General features: G+C 40.3%; 1 protein-coding gene and 1 long non-coding RNA gene across 3 annotated transcripts; both read left to right on the top strand.

Moving 5' to 3' along the window:
* The first annotated feature begins 2,882 nt into the window (after window positions 1–2,882).
* On the top strand, window positions 2,883–5,814 carry LOC133804053 (uncharacterized). Of its 2 annotated transcripts, XR_009878280.1 has the most exons (6): window positions 2,883–3,255; window positions 3,369–3,548; window positions 3,637–3,678; window positions 3,989–4,099; window positions 4,915–5,048; window positions 5,585–5,814. It is a non-coding gene; the product is annotated as an uncharacterized LOC133804053 (long non-coding RNA). The 2 variants fall into 2 exon arrangements; XR_009878279.1 differs by lacking the exon at window positions 5,585–5,814 and having other exon boundaries at window positions 4,915–5,126.
* Window positions 5,815–13,787: 7,973 nt separating this feature from the next.
* On the top strand, window positions 13,788–15,480 carry LOC133804052 (uncharacterized). The gene is made up of 3 exons (XM_062242200.1): window positions 13,788–13,855; window positions 14,110–14,552; window positions 14,629–15,480. The coding sequence occupies exons 2-3, from the start codon at window positions 14,487–14,489 to the stop codon at window positions 15,100–15,102; spliced, it is 540 nt and encodes a 179-aa protein (XP_062098184.1). The 5' UTR covers window positions 13,788–13,855; window positions 14,110–14,486; the 3' UTR covers window positions 15,103–15,480.
* The last annotated feature ends 1,978 nt before the right edge of the window (window positions 15,481–17,458 follow it).

The raw sequence follows: 17,458 nt of genomic DNA on the forward strand, positions 1-17,458 counted from the left end.
TAGGTTTTTGGAAGGATTTAAAAGGAGAAAATGAGGTTTTTTGGGCTGGTTCGTGGTTGGGCCGCGACCCTGTTCTAGGGCGCCGCGGCCCAGGCTTGAAGAAGGAGGAGGCGGGCTCTGTCTGGAGGGTCGTGGCACTTAAGGGAAAAGTTTGCCAGATTTGGTTTTTGGTCGTGGGAACTTAACTCTAAGGGCCTGGGATCGATCCTACTACCTAGTTGAGTGGGATTCGACGTCCTGGAGGCTTGGGTTGGGTTTGGAAGTATTTAATTACTCATTTTGATGATGTTTTATATTATGGTTGTGACTAGGTTATTGCTAGGGGATTGGAATCAGGATCATGCTTGTGGCTCATTTATTGGTAACCTGTGCTTGGACCAAAGGTAAGAAAACTGCACCTAGATGTGATGCCTAAGATACATGCGATTAGGGCATGGCATGAATGTTGAAATTGAGATTGATCAGAGCTTGAGTCTCTGTATTTGTGCATGATTATAATTATGCTTCTGATTATTGATTAAGCATGCTAAATGCCTTATATCTGAATATTTGACATATGATATATGCCTGTTTGCATTACCTCATTGAGGAAGCACTGACTTATTAGTCAGGGATCAACATTGGTGTCAGTATTGACTATGAAACTGTGACTTACTAGTCAAGTTTGGCAGTAGTACTGAGCACTGGTTGTGTGTTACTGACCTATGAGTCAGGAGCGGCATAAGCGTCATGAACGCAGAGCCGATAAAGTTTAGATCTAATCGACATCTTCATTGAATGACTCATCATGAGCATTAATGCCAGACCGACCTCAAGTTCGATGAAAAAAAACAAAAGTGCTTGTCTAGTGTAAAGGCTAGTTATTTAGAGCCAGAACCAAAAGGCTAAGGTGACTTACACGTCACATGGCTAGGAGGGTATGGGACCTCCGAGATAGACTTATCAATCATCTGACCGGGATGGACTTATTAGTCATCTGACCGAGATGGACTTATCAGTCATCTGACCGAGATAGACTTATCAATCATCTGACCGAGATGGACTTATCAGTCATCTAACCGAGATAGACTTATTAGTCATCTGATCGAGATGGACTTAATAGTCATCTGACCGAGATGGACTTATCAGTCATCTGACAGAGATAGACTTAATAGTCATCTGATTGAGATAGAATTATCAGTCATCGAACTGGGATGGACTTATTAGTCATCCATACAGAGATAGACTTATCAGTCATCTAACTGAGATAGGCTTATCAGTCATCTACACAGAGATAGACTTACTAGTCAACTAAACAGAGAATGACTTATTAGTCAACTAATTAGAGAGACTTATTAGTCGTATACCTCAGAGAGACTTATTAGTAATCTACCTCAGAGGGAGAGACTTATTAGTCATCTACTCAGAGCGTAAAATTCCAAAAACATTTATTTGTACCTGCTTGCATGCATGAGTAGGGTTATTACTGCTAGGCATGCCTATTATGGCTTAGGAACATGTTATTACTTGTTCACGAGCATATTAAGTTTTCTTGCTGAGCTTCGGCTCACGGGTGCTATGTGGTGCAGGTAGAGGCAAAAGAAAGTTGGACCATCCTTGAGTTGACATATGCGGCTGCTCGACCACCACGGCCGAGGGTTGAAAGAGGAACTAGGGTTAAACCCGATTTTGCAGCTTAGGTCAGCTGATTGTAAATCTTTTGTTGTAATTAACCTCTTAATTATATTTTTGGGATCCCAATGTATACGTTAAATGTTTTAGTGAAACATTATATCTTAACCAAACATTTTAACCCTAAACCGCTAATCATACTTAGTTACATGATTATGGCCAAATGACTCAATTAGCGAGTTTAGCACTGTTTAAAATGCACACTGTAACGGTCCCTGGAGTTTAGGGCGTTACAACTTGGTATCAGAGGAGCCAAGGTTAAGGGTTCCTGAAGACAAGCTGGGCATGTAAACTCGTCACTAAAGATAGCTTCACTTAGGGAATGGTAACTATTTCTATAGTTATGTGCTTAACTGTTTAAATAGAATGTAAATGCTATACCTGCACATTGTATTAGGGAGCATTAGATTCTGATGGAGCCTGGCTCTGGACTATTAATATGATTACATGCTCCGTGAATATATAAATTTGATATTTGCATGCTAGAGTTGGAAGCATGAGGTGAATATTGGAAGAGTAGGGATTATGATTGATGTATGAATGCCATGTGCATGTTTTTAACACTACAGTGGTTTGTGTACTACTACAAAATACCCTTTACGGGACACTTTTTTAGGACACGCACATAAATGCAAGTCCTTAAAAATATTTATGGAGTTTTTAGGACACTCATTGAGAGTCCTGAAAAAACACAATTTAGGACTCACAATGAGTGTCCTAAAAAAATATGTGAGTCCTAAAAATATCTGGGCTAAAAAATGAGTGTTTTACTTAACAATTTTAAGGACTTACTTTGGGAGTCCTTAATACTCTTTAAGGACATGCTTTGCGAGTCCTAAAAACACATGGGCTGAAAAATTAGGAATGGTGACTTTTAAAGACTCATTTTGCGAGTCCTAAAAGACTTTTAAAGACTCGTTTTGCGCGTCCTAATAATTTGTAATAAGTTAACAATAAGTTATTTAAATAATTTTCCCAATTTATTAATAATATATAATATTAGCTATTAATAAAATATCTATTATATCATTTAATTAATTAAATATTTTTTATATATATAAATATTTTTTTAACTGAAAAATCTATTAACCAATACAAAAATATATAATATATTTATTAAACTAATAAAAACTACTTATTCAAGTAAAAAAATAACTTATTAATTTTTTTTTAATATTTTTAAAATTAAAAACCCTAAAACTTTCTGCCGCCTACTCCCACTCTCTTTCTGCTGCCTCTCCTCTCTTCTCTCTCAGCCTCAGCCTATCTCTCTTCTCTCCCTTAGCCTCAACGAACTCCCTCAGTCGCACTCTCTCTCACCGATTGACAAAGGCTCGGGGCTGCAAGGGGCTGGACGACACAGAGGCTTGGGGGTTGTGAGGGGCTCGATCGACAGAGGCTCGGGGGTTGCGAGGGGTTGGACGACGGAGTGGCTTAGGGCTGGTGTGGGCTCTGGGGCTGGACGACGTGGAGGCTTGGGGGCTCGTTGGGGCTGGATGACATGGAGGCTTGGGGGCTCGTTGGGGCTGGACAACGCGGAGGATTGGTGGCTCGTTGGGGCTGGACGACTCAGAGGCTCGAAAGGTATGCGTTCTTCTTTTTCTCTAATCAAAGAAACTAAAATTTTTGTAGTGTATTGGTCTGTAGTGTTGTTCGTATAGACACATGAGCAAAGTGTTTATTCTACACTCTTTTAGTGTATTGGACTGTAATAGGCATTGCGTGATTATGTCTCTGTGGATGCTGATGGCAAAGATGTTGGGACATATGAAAGCAACAGACTTTGCTTTTCTTCAATATCGAAAGATGCTATTTTTCTAGACAAGGAACTTGCTGCTAGTGGTTTTAGTAGAAAGGATCAAGAAGACATTGAAAAGGTATGGTGCTATGTCACTTCTTTTTTATTTATTTTGGTTCCATTTGTGCCTTTAAAGTATCCTTAAATATAAATTCTTTAATTTACAGTTCATCGAAGAAGGTGTTGGTTCCTTGCACTTGGAAGATCAGGTAAAGTTATATTATACTACACATACTGGGATGATATTTGTTGCTTGTCAAAACTCATGTCAAAGTTAGACATTTGTTTGAATTATTATGAAGAAATTTGGAACTCTTTTTCCAAAATTTCGGTTGAAATATAAAACAAAATGTCAGGAAATTTCCATGTTTGTATTTTCTTGATAAGAACTGGAATTTCATTAATGAAAACTAGATAGTATGTTCATCTTTATTTAAACTTATTTTAATGGCGTTAATTTCAATTCAATAAATTTGCCTTGAGATATTAGTCTTATTTTATATATCTTTTTTAATTCAGGACGACCAAACAATAGATTATGCGGAGGCAGGGGAGCTCAAGGACAAAGAACATGATCACTAAGCAGGTGAAAGCAGCATACCTGAAACTGAAGATACAAATGACGATGAGGTCTCTCCTTTTTCTCTCTTTCTTAAATGCATAATCTGATAGATGAGTATTGATTTGAGATTATCCTAGAAATCACTTTATTTTTTAGTTTAGTTATAATTTCCTATCTATAAATTAATTTGATCATCTTTAAGTCTCCAGATGTCATTAAATCTATATGTTTTTGTTGATAGTAAGTATAGCCTTATAATTTGGTACTTGCCGATATGTGGTGTAAATATTTCACATGATGAATATGTCTTATCACCTAGGACAAGCGAACTTTTTTGTAGTAATGCATGCAAACTTTTGGGACCTTTCAATATTGAAAATACATTAAACTCTGTTATTAACTGCTTTTTGGGGATAAAAGGAATTGAAAAGATATGTAGACATACATATAGTGTAATGAGTAAAAGCCGATATATTTTTATTTGCTGTATGTGCACTTGTGATATCTGGAGCCAAGCGTTGCAGTGCATGTGGTAACCCTCAGTTCAAAAAGTAAGAGAGTAATGATGCGTGCACAAAAAATTACACTATAACATTACACATCTATATGGTAAGTTTTGTCTACTAATCACACATTTATTTTGGATTAGCCTCATTAAGTTAAAAGGACTTGCCACACTTATATGTGTAATGTTTTGGTGTAAATTGTGTATGCACATATCATTAATCCCTCCGGAGCTTTTGTTGAGAATCATTATTCAAGTTCCATAACCATTAACATTCATTGTGGAATATAAACCAAAAAGAAATATAGTCAAGAAACTTGAATATTTCTTGATGATTTACAAAGCTCTTACTGTTTTGTCTGTTTTTTTATTGTTCAGGGGGGATGAGTCCGCAGATGAAGATGAGGCAAAACTGGCAAGGAGCTTAAACAAGCAGAGGAAACACGCTATATCGGCAGTGCATAGGGGACGAGGAAAAACTGTCTCCAGAAATTCCTACAAAGACAAGGGTGGTAAGATTACTTACAACTCCAAAATCCATAAACAAATGTGTGTCTGGTAAGAAGAGTGACATTAGGGATGAGATTGCTTCTGTTTTGGCTACAAAAACATTGAGAGTTCAATTTTGACTATAAAATGAGAAAAGCTTCTCATGTAGAAGAGAGAAACAACTGTTTTTGTTAGTATAGATGTGTGCTTTTGAAACAAGCTCAAATTTGACAAAGGTGATAAATTGTATTACTGGCCATTATATAAGAAGCTATTAATATAAAAATATACAATTATATAATGTTGATTAGAAACCAATCAAGCAACTGATAAGCATTGGCGCAGATAACATTTTTGGCTGTGTTAATCATATATTAAGAAAAGTATGATTAGTTAATATTTATTGTATATGATATTAAAATAAGGGTAACTTGACCATATTATATAATTCCAGCTGAACATGACCAAAACCAAGCTTATGGTTTATTTTATTATTAATTATTGTTAAATTATATGAACAATATAAATATATATTATCTTAATGTATTATAATGTGCAGGTCTATATTGAGATGCATTTCTTTGGTGCAATACTAGACAACATTGGCAGTTAAAGTTTTTAGAATAAAAAATATATTTCACTTACATTGTATACATTTTTTGTTTAATATTTGGTGATGATAGAATTTGATTGTAGTATAAACTATCATGTAATATGATTTTGTAAGCCGAGTAGACTAAATATTGAAATTATATTTTTGAGTAATTAATAAGAAATTATTTTGTTGTATTTTCTTTTGAAATTTTAGAAAACTAACATATGTAATACATTTTGGACACTCAAAGGGATATATTTTTTCTAAATCAAAATGAAAATTGTAGCTGCATTTAAAAAAAAAAAATACTTTTAAGGGCATGCAAAGTGAGTCCTAAAAAATTACTTAAAGGCACTCAATTAGATTTTTTAGGACTCGCATAGAGGACTCGCGCCCTGCGAGTCCTAAAAAATTTTTTAGAACTCACAATGCTAGTCCTAAAAAACTTTTTTGTAGTAGTGGTGATTGTAGTGTGGTAAGACTGATCTCGTGGGGAACGCTCTTGATATGCTCATCATATTTAATGGGTCAAATTATTGACTACAGATTCAATCATTAGATATGTATCCAAGGTAGATAATGAGGCATGGTGATAATTATACAGAGGCTGGGAGTTACAGCCTGAGTTTGAGTTCTTCACCTACCCCTCAGAATTTCTAGCAGGTGCTTACAGATATGCAATTAAGATTGCAGAGGCAAGAGGAAGAGATTAGGTGTTTAAAGCAACAGTGAAATCTGTCGGGGAACACCTCTTCCTTTTCTATGCCCAAAGTGGCACCAGTTTTGGCTCAGCCTAGGGTTGAGAATAGATGGGAATTTCTTTGTGGAAGATTCCATAATTATTACCCTCCAGTCTTTGGGAGGCCTAGATCCATTCAGAGTTGAGCAATGGATGGGCATGATCAGTTCCATTCTTGACAGTATGGGGCTGTTGGGTCACGATAGGGTGATCTATGCGACATATGTATTGCGGGATGATGCCCAGACATGGTGGAAAGTAGTATCCCAGACATGAGGCATAGCTGTGATGGACTGGAAAGAATTTAGGCAGTTGTTCAATGAGAGATATTACTGTGATGCAGCTAAGACTGCTAAGATGAATGGGTTTATGAACTTGGTTCAGAGCAATGCAATAGTAACCGAGTATGTTAAAAAATTTGATGGGTTAGCCAAGTTTGCTTTTGATATGGTCCCCACAGATGTAGCTCAGAAGGAAAGGTTTATCCAGGGATTAAATCCCAAAATAGCTCAGGGCATTAGAGTTGCCCCAGTGCATGAAATCTCTACCTATGCTCAGGTGGTAGGGAAGGCTCTTACTGTTGGGAGCACAGGAAATAAGATTATAAAGGAGAGTGCCGGAGAGCATGGAGCTCAGGCATTGATATCTCTACTTATTGGAGAAAGAAAAAATAAGAACTGGAGGACATATCCAATATTTGCTCGGTGCAAAAGGCGTCATTTGAAAGGGTGCCGACCAAAGACATGTTTCTTATGTGGAATAGTTGGGCATATCAAAAGGGATTGCCCAAGTCGAGAGACAAATGAGCTAAAGGGGATGAACCGCTTGACTCCAGCTCGAGTGTTCATTCCAAAGCAGTCGGAGACTGAGACTGAGACTGGTTCCTCAAAGGTGGCAGGTCAGCTTTCTAGTTTTGATTTTTGTATTATGCTGACTGGTTTTTTTACCATGCGATTTCTTTGTTTGTTGCATATAGAGAGGCATAAAGATGATATGTAGATTGCATGATTATGTTGTGATGAGTTAGATTATGATGGAAAGGACTCATCAATTGGTTTGATAAAGTTGGTTATGACTGACTTTAGTATGATCCTGGATTTTGATTGGTTAATCAAGTGTGGGGAAATGCTAGATCAAAAGGAAATGATAGTAATTCTTGAGTTTGAGAGTGGGAGACCCTTGTGGTAGCTGGCACTGTGCATGGATTTTGTATGCTTATGACATCTGTATTTAGAGCTAGAGATTTATTGCAGGAGGATGCATAGAAATCTTAGCTAGTGTGGTGGATACCACTTAGGTTGTGCCAGCGAGGTTAGGACAAACTAGATTAGTCTGTGAAGTTCTGGATGTATTTCCAAGTGATTTGCCAGGGTTACCTTTCATATAAAAAGATAAATGGTGATTGGATTGGTGTCAGAAATGGAACTAGGTCTACGGCACTGTATTAAACGGTTTCAACAAAGTTGTAAGACCTAAAGGCTCAATTATTGAGTTAGATAGTATTCTCCAAGGTGGATCTTTGATCTAGTTATTACCAGCTAGAGATCAGGGAGAAGGATATGCAGAAGACTGATGTTATACCAGATAAGGGCACTGGGAGTGCTGGGTGATGTTCTGAGAAGTTGGTTAATGCCAAGTTGTTTTTATGAATCAGAGGAACATAATATTCAAAGAATTATCTGAATTGGATTTGTGATCGTCTTGATCGATGATATTGTGGTATACTCTCAGTTGGAGATTTGCGAGGATCAAGGAACGCCTTAGAGGGTAGGAGTTTCCTTGGACGGGTATGATGTTATATGTACTTTGTGGAAGAGTTCTGAGTCTACTTATATATCAGAACCAGTTTGTAGGTTGTTATGGCACCTCAGTGACAGGGAAAATGAATTTCATATGCATCATGTTGGTTAAAGGATCTGACCAGAACTAGAGCAGAGTTACTAGTGGGCCAGGTGGCCATTTTTACATTTGAGATTATTATTTTGGAAAGGATCAAAGGAAAGAAATTTAAGTGAACCACATATGGCAAAATTAAGGGGAATGTCTTAGCTGGATTAGCTAAGGATTATATAGTGTCAGATATAAGTTTATTGTGGTATAAGGATCAGACTTGGGATCCAATGGACACTGGGATTGAATGGGAGATTCTGGATGAATCTTATACTACTATCTTTTTCTCTTCATACAACGTTGGGAAAAGGTACCAAAGTTTGAAAGTTTTATAATGATGGCCTGGGATGGAGAGGGACGTAATAGAATATGTAGCCAAGTTCTTAACTTGTTAGCAGGTCAAGACAGAATATCAAAACTAGTAAGGTCATTATAGCCTTTGTGCATTCCATAGTGGAAATAAATAAACATCGTGATGGGTTTCGCGGTGGGGCAGCCCAGGATAGTGGGTGAGCGTGATTTGGATTGGGTCGTTATGGACTAGTATTTAAAGTGAGCCACTTCTATCAATAAGGATGAGTAATACCATTGATCAATATTCAGATCTGTGTGAGAGAGGTGGTATGCCTTCATGGGAATTCAAGGTCCATCTTATTAGATGAAGACTCTATTATTACTTCCAAGTTTTGGAGAAGGTTGCAGAAGGTTGTAAATTTACAGTTGGAATTTAATACAGTTTATTACTCTCAGACTAATGGTAAATCAGAGAGAAAGGTTATCCAATTATTATTGAAGGGGTACCTTATAAGATGAATGAGATATTATATCTGGATCCCGAGGTAGTTCAGGGGACCATTGAGGTTTTTGAAAAGGTTGGAGCTTGGAAGCTCGCTTTTCAGAGTAAATGGAAAAGTTATGTTGATTTGAGATGCAGGAACACGAAGTTCCAAGTAGAAGATTGTATCTTCCTTAAAATATCACCATGGAAAGGGGTGAGGAGATAAGGGCAAGTTGAGCCCTAGATTAGTATGACTGTTTGAATCTTGGATAGGACCAGTCAGGTCGATCTCGGATTGGCTTTATCTTTGGCACTGTCAGTTGTATACAGTGTACTTTTTTTTTTATATTTCTATGTTGAGGACATGGGTTAGAAGAGACTCATGTGTTGAGTTCTGAGAATTTGGGGATTGAGGCTAAGTAGCCAGTTCAGATTTTGACAGAAGGAACAGGGTTCTGAGGAACAAACTTATACCTTGAGTTAAGGTATGATACATGAACAGTGAGGTCGAGGGAACGGCTTGGGAAACTAGAATCAGTTGTGTGGAATTTATATTTCGGGCGGTTAAGATAAATTTCAAGGACGAAATTTCTGTAAGGAGGGGATAGTTGTAATGCCCCAAATTTCCTAATAAGGTTTAGGACCTTGATTAGGAGGTCGGGAGGGGCATAATTGACTTATTATGCAATTAAATGATTATATGCATGTTTAGGTGTATTAAATATGCATGTGAACCCATTTATGATTAATTGGGTAATTTTCATATTTTGGCCATTTTGGGCATATGTGTGTGGTGCTTCATTATTATTTGGTTATGCTAGGGTTACTCAGCACGAGACGATCCTAGGAGGTAAGCTAGTGGGAAAGTCACAACAGGATTTATTCTTGATTCGGAGTGAGTCAAAGGGTATTTAGCACATTACTGAGATATTGGGTAATGGGAATACTATTTGATGATAAATTTGGAGTTATTAAGATCAGGCGAAAATTCTAGAAGTTTTGACTATTTTACCCCCGGGGGCGTTTTCCGGACCCCGAGCATTAGGATTTGTTTGAGGCTACTTTAACTTGAAGTAACCTGTTAAGAAATAAAAAGAACGTTCAGAATGTTCTCTCTCCCTCAAAGTTCCATTTTTGACACCCGATCACATTTTCGAAGGAAACTTGAGTTCTAGGACTAGGATTCAAATGATCGAGGCATAGCGATTCTAGGGAAGATTAGAAGCTTATTAGCCAGAGGATTCAGCTGGGAAACAACTCAATCGGAGGTAATTCAAGTCTTAAGTTCTAAGTTTATAAGTTTGAATTGAATTTTGTGTTTTGATGAGTTTTTTATTGAATTGAAACTTTGGTTTTGTTGGTTTTGGATCATGGGGATGTTTGGAAACTTTGATTTTTGGATTTGGAGATGTTTGGGTAGGTTTTGGGAAGGTTTTAAAAGGAGAAAACGAGGTTTTTTGGGCTAGTTCGTGGTTAGGCCGCGACCCTATTCTAGGGCGCCGCGGCCCAGGCTTGAAAAGGGGGAGGCGGGCTGCGGCATGGTGTCTAGAGGGTCGCGGTGCTTAAGGGAAAAGTTTGCTAGATTTGGTTTTTGGTCGTGGGAACTTAACTCTAAAGGCCTAGGATCGATCCTACTACCCAGTTGAGTGGGATTCGACGTCCCGTAGGCTTGGGTTGGGTTTGGAAGTATTTAATTACTCATTTTGATTAGGTTTTATATTATAGTTGTGACTAGGTTATTGCTAGGGGATTGGAATCAGGATCGTGCTTGTGGCTCGTTTATTGGTAACCTGTTCTTGGACCAAAGGTAAGAAAACTGCACCTAGTATGTGATGCATAAGATACATGAGATTAGGGCATGGCATGAATGTTGAAATTGAGATTGATTAGAGCTTGAGTCTCTGTATTTGTGCATGATTATAATTATGCATCTGATTATTGATTAAGCATGCTAAATGCCTTATATCTGAATATGTAATGCCCTGGATAGACAAGACCGTTACACTGTGTATTTATAAAAGTGCTATTGCTAATCAAGTCATTTAGTTGGAAACATGTTACTGAAACTATAATTGAACTAGGGTTAAAAGATTTTGGTCACAAAAGTTACATTTCATATATTTAAACATTTTAATACATGGGATCCCAGTGTAACGGTGACGATTTGGCCAACTGACATGGAGTCAGAATATGCTTGATATGAATGAATGCGTAGAGAAAAACGTAATGACAAAAGTAAAATAGACACAATATTTTATAGTGGTTCGGCCCCAAGATCTGGTAATGACCTACGTCCACTTAGACTGATATTGATCTAAGGATCAAAGGAGTGATCAAAGAACAAGGGTTCAATGAGTTTCACTTACCTCTGAAGAACAATATAATATTGCTAGGAGAATTACTAGTCTCTAATGATTCAAAAGCCAAAAGTCCCTTCCTTGAGCTATCTTTTGCTATTTATAGGCTCAAGGGGGATTACAAAAGATTGTTATAGATATTCTCTCCTGAATAATCAGATATTCAGGAGATTGTGCGAGATAAATTCGGGATTTACAAAGATCTTCTCATAAATTTTGCTTTGTATGCGGAACTATCGACCAGACTGGTCACAGGTAAGACTGGGCCACACTGCTTCTAATGTGTCTTCTGGTCGATACTCTAGCAGAACGTTTCCAGGTGTCAGCCACGTGTCCAGGGATCACTTGCCACGTCATCAATGCTAAGTTTTTGGATAACATTTTCCCCCCAAGTTTTTTTATCACGAGCAGTAAAATAAACTTTTGGACGAACGACTCTTCGGTAACCCCGTCTTACGTGTCAGAACCCTTCGTGTGTTCTTGGAAAAAGTAACCTACCTCTGTCTAATCACGTCCTTTCGGCTCCCCAGAAATGATTTTGACGGCCATCCCGCTTCCCCATACTTTGAGAAAAGGGAAACTGATGATTACATCTTTTTAATGCCACAAACAAACTTATATAAGACCTTCGAAGTCTTTATTTTCTTTTTACGCACGCCACTGTCTTTGCAAGAAACCCTAAAAACCAGAGTTTTAAACTTCTCTGGAGACTGTTCTCCTGCACTTCCAAGACTCAGACCGAGAGTTCCTTGATCTCCGAAGACCTTTCTTCCATCTCCACGATCATTTTCTTGGTAAGTTTTTGAATTCTCATGCTTTAAATTTTCGTGGCGTATGTTTCTGTATGTGGACTGTTTGAGTTTATCTGTTTCTGGTTTGAGACGCTTGTAGGCAGAATAGAGTTATGAGTTAGTTTAAAATTCAGGATCATGCTTTTCAGGACGTAAAATCGAAGTAAAAGTTCGATCTTTAGGCTAGTTGGAAAATAGGTTTTTCCCGCCCTAAGGGGACTTGAAAAAGCTTTCTCAGAAAAACTTTTGTTTTCACCCTTTGATCTGTTTTTCAAACTGTTCGTGTAGAAAAATTTAGCTTTTTGTTAGAATGCTGTTGTATAAAAGCTTAACTTTTATACTCGACCAACGTTATTCTAAAAAGCTTTTGAAAATTCTCTATCCTCACCTCCCCATTCTTCTGTTTGCAGACATTGATGCCAGATTTGTGGGGAGGTGAGCGGCCCATTGACAACGACCTTCTCGCCCAGCTGCTCGAGGGTGAAGAAGAACCGGCCGACCGAGTCCACGAGATTCCCTTCTCACGGTCCTCTTCTAGACCCCGTCCTTCTCCTCAAATGGCTCGTTCAAAATCAGTAGGCAAGAAAAGACCTGAGTCTGAAAACAGTCCAAACCATCCTGCCCAGCCTGATTCGCAGGCTAGGGCTCCCTCGACCAGTGGTCGAGAAAATCCAATCCCTGACCCTAATATCCAAACTAGGGCCCGCCCTCGGCATCAGAATCTATCTGATGTCGAGTGGTATACTGCTCCGACTAGTTCAGTGACCATGCGGATGGTTTCTAACTACTTTAGGAAATACCCTCTTACAGGGGTTTCCATTACAATTCTTGCCGCAGACCAAAGGGCTAACCTCCCCGGAGGTGTAAAAAGCGCCTGGTCTCGGTATCACATTGAGGCGGGAGCTTACCTCCCTCTTCATCCTTTTTACGAGGGGGTGGCCAATTATTTCGGTGTCGCCCCCTTCCAAATAACTCCAAACGAATATAGAATGTTGGCCGCACTCTATATCCTGTATAAACTTAAGAAATGGCCAGAACCTTCGCCTCATGAGGTCAACTATCTTTTTGACCTTAAATCTAACCCGCAACAACACGGAACAGGTTTCTTCCACTTCTGTCACCAGGAGACCAACCGGACATTCCTGAGTGACACCACGCACATCTTGAACATGGGACAGTATAGTAAGGAATACTTCCTTACCCCGGACATAACCAGCAACAACTGGCCTTCGCCCGAGGAGGTAAGTGCTTGTACTTGACTGGTCGATACTTTTCGTCGAGGTGTTCCCTTTTATTTTTCTCAAGCTATAATCTGTTTTTCAGGTCCATGGTTACGTCCGACCCCAACACCAGACATGGTGTTGAGGTCCAATACTCTGGCCAGGATGACTGATGCAGCAAAAAGCGTCAAGACCCTGGTCACTGAAGAAAACCTGAGGCTCTCTGGCCTCCTGGCTCCTCGCCATGAAACAAGAGGGTCCGTGGTGGACGAAGCTACTGCCGAGGGGGTTCCCGAGTAGCAACCTCCTGCGTCTCCTCGGAGGATGAGGCCAACGGGGGTTACTATTAGGGAGCCCACGGGCAATCCTTCCGCAGAAAGGCCTTCTGCTTCCCAAGGCAAGGGGAAACAAAAGGCCAAAGAGCCAGTTGTGGACTTGGGGGAGTCTTCTGATGAGAACGGTAACACTATTTTACTTTTGAATAGTTTGCCAATTCCCTGTCACTTGTTTGACGGGGAAGGCAACTTTACATATACTCCCAAATTAGGGCCAGACTTCTTCATGCCAGATAGTGAATGTATGACTAATAGAGTCAATAGTATAGCGACCAGTAGTTGTAGCTCGGGTATTCACTTTGTTACCTCTTTTCTGTTGCATAAAAAATTTTCATCTGTCTTTATCTTTATTCTTATGCATGCTTTTTCTTGTGTGCAGATATGGCTACTCCCAACATCTTTGATCTATACAACACTGAGGAGGAAGAAGAAGTCCCTCAGCACCGAAGGAGGTCGTCGAGGAGACAGGCCGGCGAAACAAGCCAAAGACCGGCCAAGAAGAGCCGAACTGAGGACCCTCCCAGGGACGTGCCAGCTGGGTAAACTCCTATTCATCCTCCGGCCCAAGTCGAGAAAGAGACTCCTCCCGCCCCAAAGATCCCTCCTCCGGCACCAAAGAACCCTCCTTCGGCTGCGCCCAGCAGGGAGCAAGATAGGCGGGAAGAGACCCTTGGGGCTAAACTCTCAGGCCGTGCCGTACGAGCAGCAAAGGACCGCATTGCGTACATTGAGAAAAATGACCGTGTCAAGGATGCAATGGTCGAGGTAGAAAGTATGACAGTCGACCTGATCCTAAACAGGACCTTGAATGAAATTTCTAGCGTAAGTACTTCTTTGTTTCTCAAGCCTTAGTCCTTTATTCTTCGCAATAGGCTTTAACTTTTTTCTTTATTCACAGGCCTTGCTGTCTGCTACTACTGCTCGTACCCGTGCCCAGGCTTCCATCAAGCAAGCTAAGGCAAAGGCCATTGAGGGGTATCAGGTGAAGGCAGCCGAGGAGCTTTCGGCTGTAGAGGCCAGGCACGCCAAGGAGTTGGAAGCGATGGCTCGAGAGAGGGACGCTGTGGTGACAAGGTTGTCAGAGGTTGAGGCTGCAAAGGAAGCTGCTATAAAGTTGAGGCAGGACTATCAAGATGCCAGCCGCACCCACCTTCGCGAAATCAGAAGGTTGGAAGAGGTGCTCAAACCCAAGGACGAGGCCATTGCCACTCTTGATGGCAAAGTGAAGCAGCTGGAGGCTGACAACTCCAAAAATCTGGAAAGGTACAAGAAGACGACGCTCCGATGTTTCTACAACTTCTGGAAACACAATCAGGGAGCCGACTTCAGTTATCTTTCAGAGGAGATCAGGGCTGTTGAGCTGGCACGCTAGGATTCCTGCTTCCCCAAGCCTGGCTGGTGCTGAAGAAGAAAGCGCTGTTGAGGATACTGTCACCCATAATGCTGCCAAGGACCCTCCGGCCCCAAATGCCTCTTGAACTTTTTCATTTATTTTTTCTTTCCTTTTGATTATACGACCCACGGGTCGTGATGTAAAGACAATATTTTCGTTTTAAACTTTGATGTACGGGCAGTAAATCTTTTTTCTTTTACTTGAACAATTACATCTAAGCAGTGATGCTTGCGGTGTAAAAGATTGCACGATGCTATAATATTTTCATTTATTATAACATTTGTCCGTATGACCGAACTTAGCATAGTACTTTGGCATGATTTAACAAAATATAAATTTTGAAAAATATTCTAAGTACCTTAGCATGCTTTCACTCATTTTGTTCATGTGTTTACATACCTCATGGTACGCTTTGCTATCGATGTGCCTTATATGCCCCCCAAGTGATCGAGGAGCTTTAGGTCCTTGGTCACTTGCCTTGACCATGACCTGTTCGAACATTCCTGTTCGTGTGAAAAAATAATACTTGTAATACAGCAAAACAACACACGTAATGAACAAATACTTGTAAATGTAAATTCACAAAGGTTGGCAAGAATGATTGGCTGCGCACAGTCCCTTATAATCTCGTATTAAAAATGGACTAAACATGTCTTTACGAGTGATTCTGAAATAGAATCTTACATATACGAGCGATTAGCCATACAACGTGGCTAACCCTCTTTGCTAAACTTGTAAAAAAGAGAAAATTATTACAAGCCAGCCCTTTAAAAAGGACTGTTCACTGATAATACTTGCGCAGGTGTTCTCCATTCCAATAACGTGGAATGAGATCTCCGTTTAAGCGTGCAAGTTTGTAGGTGCCTGGATGAAGGACTTCCTCAATCTGGTAAGGTCCTTCCCAATTAGGTCCAAGCACTCCAGCAGTAGGGTTGCGGGTATTTAAGAAAACTCGTCGTAGCACCAAATCTCCGACGTTGAATTTTCTTTCTTTAACTTTGGAGTTAAAGTGCCGGGCGACTTTTTGTTGGTATGCAGCAACTCGGAGTTGGGCCTTCTCCCATATCTCGTCAATCGAGTCTAGGGATTCCATCATTAGTTGGCTGTTCTGATCCTGGTCGTATGTTAGACGTCGATGTGAGGGGGGATCTAACTCGACAGGCAACATTGCCTCATATCCATAGGCTAAGGAAAATGGGGTATGTCCTGTCGCAGTTCAGTGAGACATTCTATATGACCAGAGGACTTCAGGCAATTGCTCTGGCCACGCTCCCTTAGCTTCTTCGAGCCTTTTCTTCAAGGTGTCCTTAAGAGTTTTATTCACGGCTTTGACCTGCCCATTTGCCTGGGGGTGGGCAACTGAAGAAAAGCTTTTAATGACTCCATGTCTTTCGCAGAAATCGGTGAATAAGTCGCTGTCAAATTGGGTCCCGTTGTCTGAAACTATCTTTTTGGGCAGACCATATCGACAGACGATGTTCTTGATAACGAAGTCAAGGACTTTCTTGGTCGTGATGGTAGCGAGTGGTTCAGCTTCGGCCCATTTGGTGAAGTAATCGACCGCTACGACTGCGTACTTTACTCCGCCTTTCCCTGTAGGTAGGGATCCAATCAAATCTATCCCCCATACTGCAAAAGGCCACAGACTTTGCATCTGCTTCAATTCGTTTGGAGCTGCTCATGGAATCTTCGAGAACCTTTGACACTTATCGCACCTTCGTACAAACTCCATCGAATCCTCGTTCATAGTTGGTCAGAAGTAGCCTTGCCGTAGAATCTTTTTTGCCAAACTCTGCCCCCCAGCGTGATCCCCACAGAAGCCTTCATGCACCTCTCTCATTAGTTCCGTAGCTTTTTCTGGTGTAACGCATCTGAGTAATGGCAAGGAATATCCTCTTCGGTACATAACACCGTCGACCAGTATGTATCTAGCAGCTCGCCTTTGTAGAGTTCTGGCTTTATTCCTATTTGTTGGCAGCGTACCATTCATCAGATACTCCAAGAAAGGCGCCATCCATGTATCCTCCATCCGAATCTCCATACTGGATTCCGTGGCTTGTATGCTCGGCTTACTCAGTCTTTCTACTGGCACGATGTTCAAGGTGTCAGTATCCTTTGCGCTCGCGAGTTTGGCTAAGGCATCTGCGTTTGAATTCTGATCTCGCAGGATTTGCTGGAGGGTGTACTTCGTGAACTGGGCTAGCAAGTCTTTTGTCTTATTTAAGTAGGCCGCCATTTTCAAGCCTCGCGCTTGGTATTCTCCCAGGACCTGATTCACTACCAGCTGTGAATCACTGTAGATATCAAGCGTCTTTATGCTCATATCCTTTGCCAT

The sequence above is a fragment of the Humulus lupulus genome, chromosome X, assembly GCF_963169125.1.
Source record: "Humulus lupulus chromosome X, drHumLupu1.1, whole genome shotgun sequence".
Classification (NCBI taxonomy): Eukaryota; Viridiplantae; Streptophyta; class Magnoliopsida; order Rosales; family Cannabaceae; genus Humulus; species Humulus lupulus.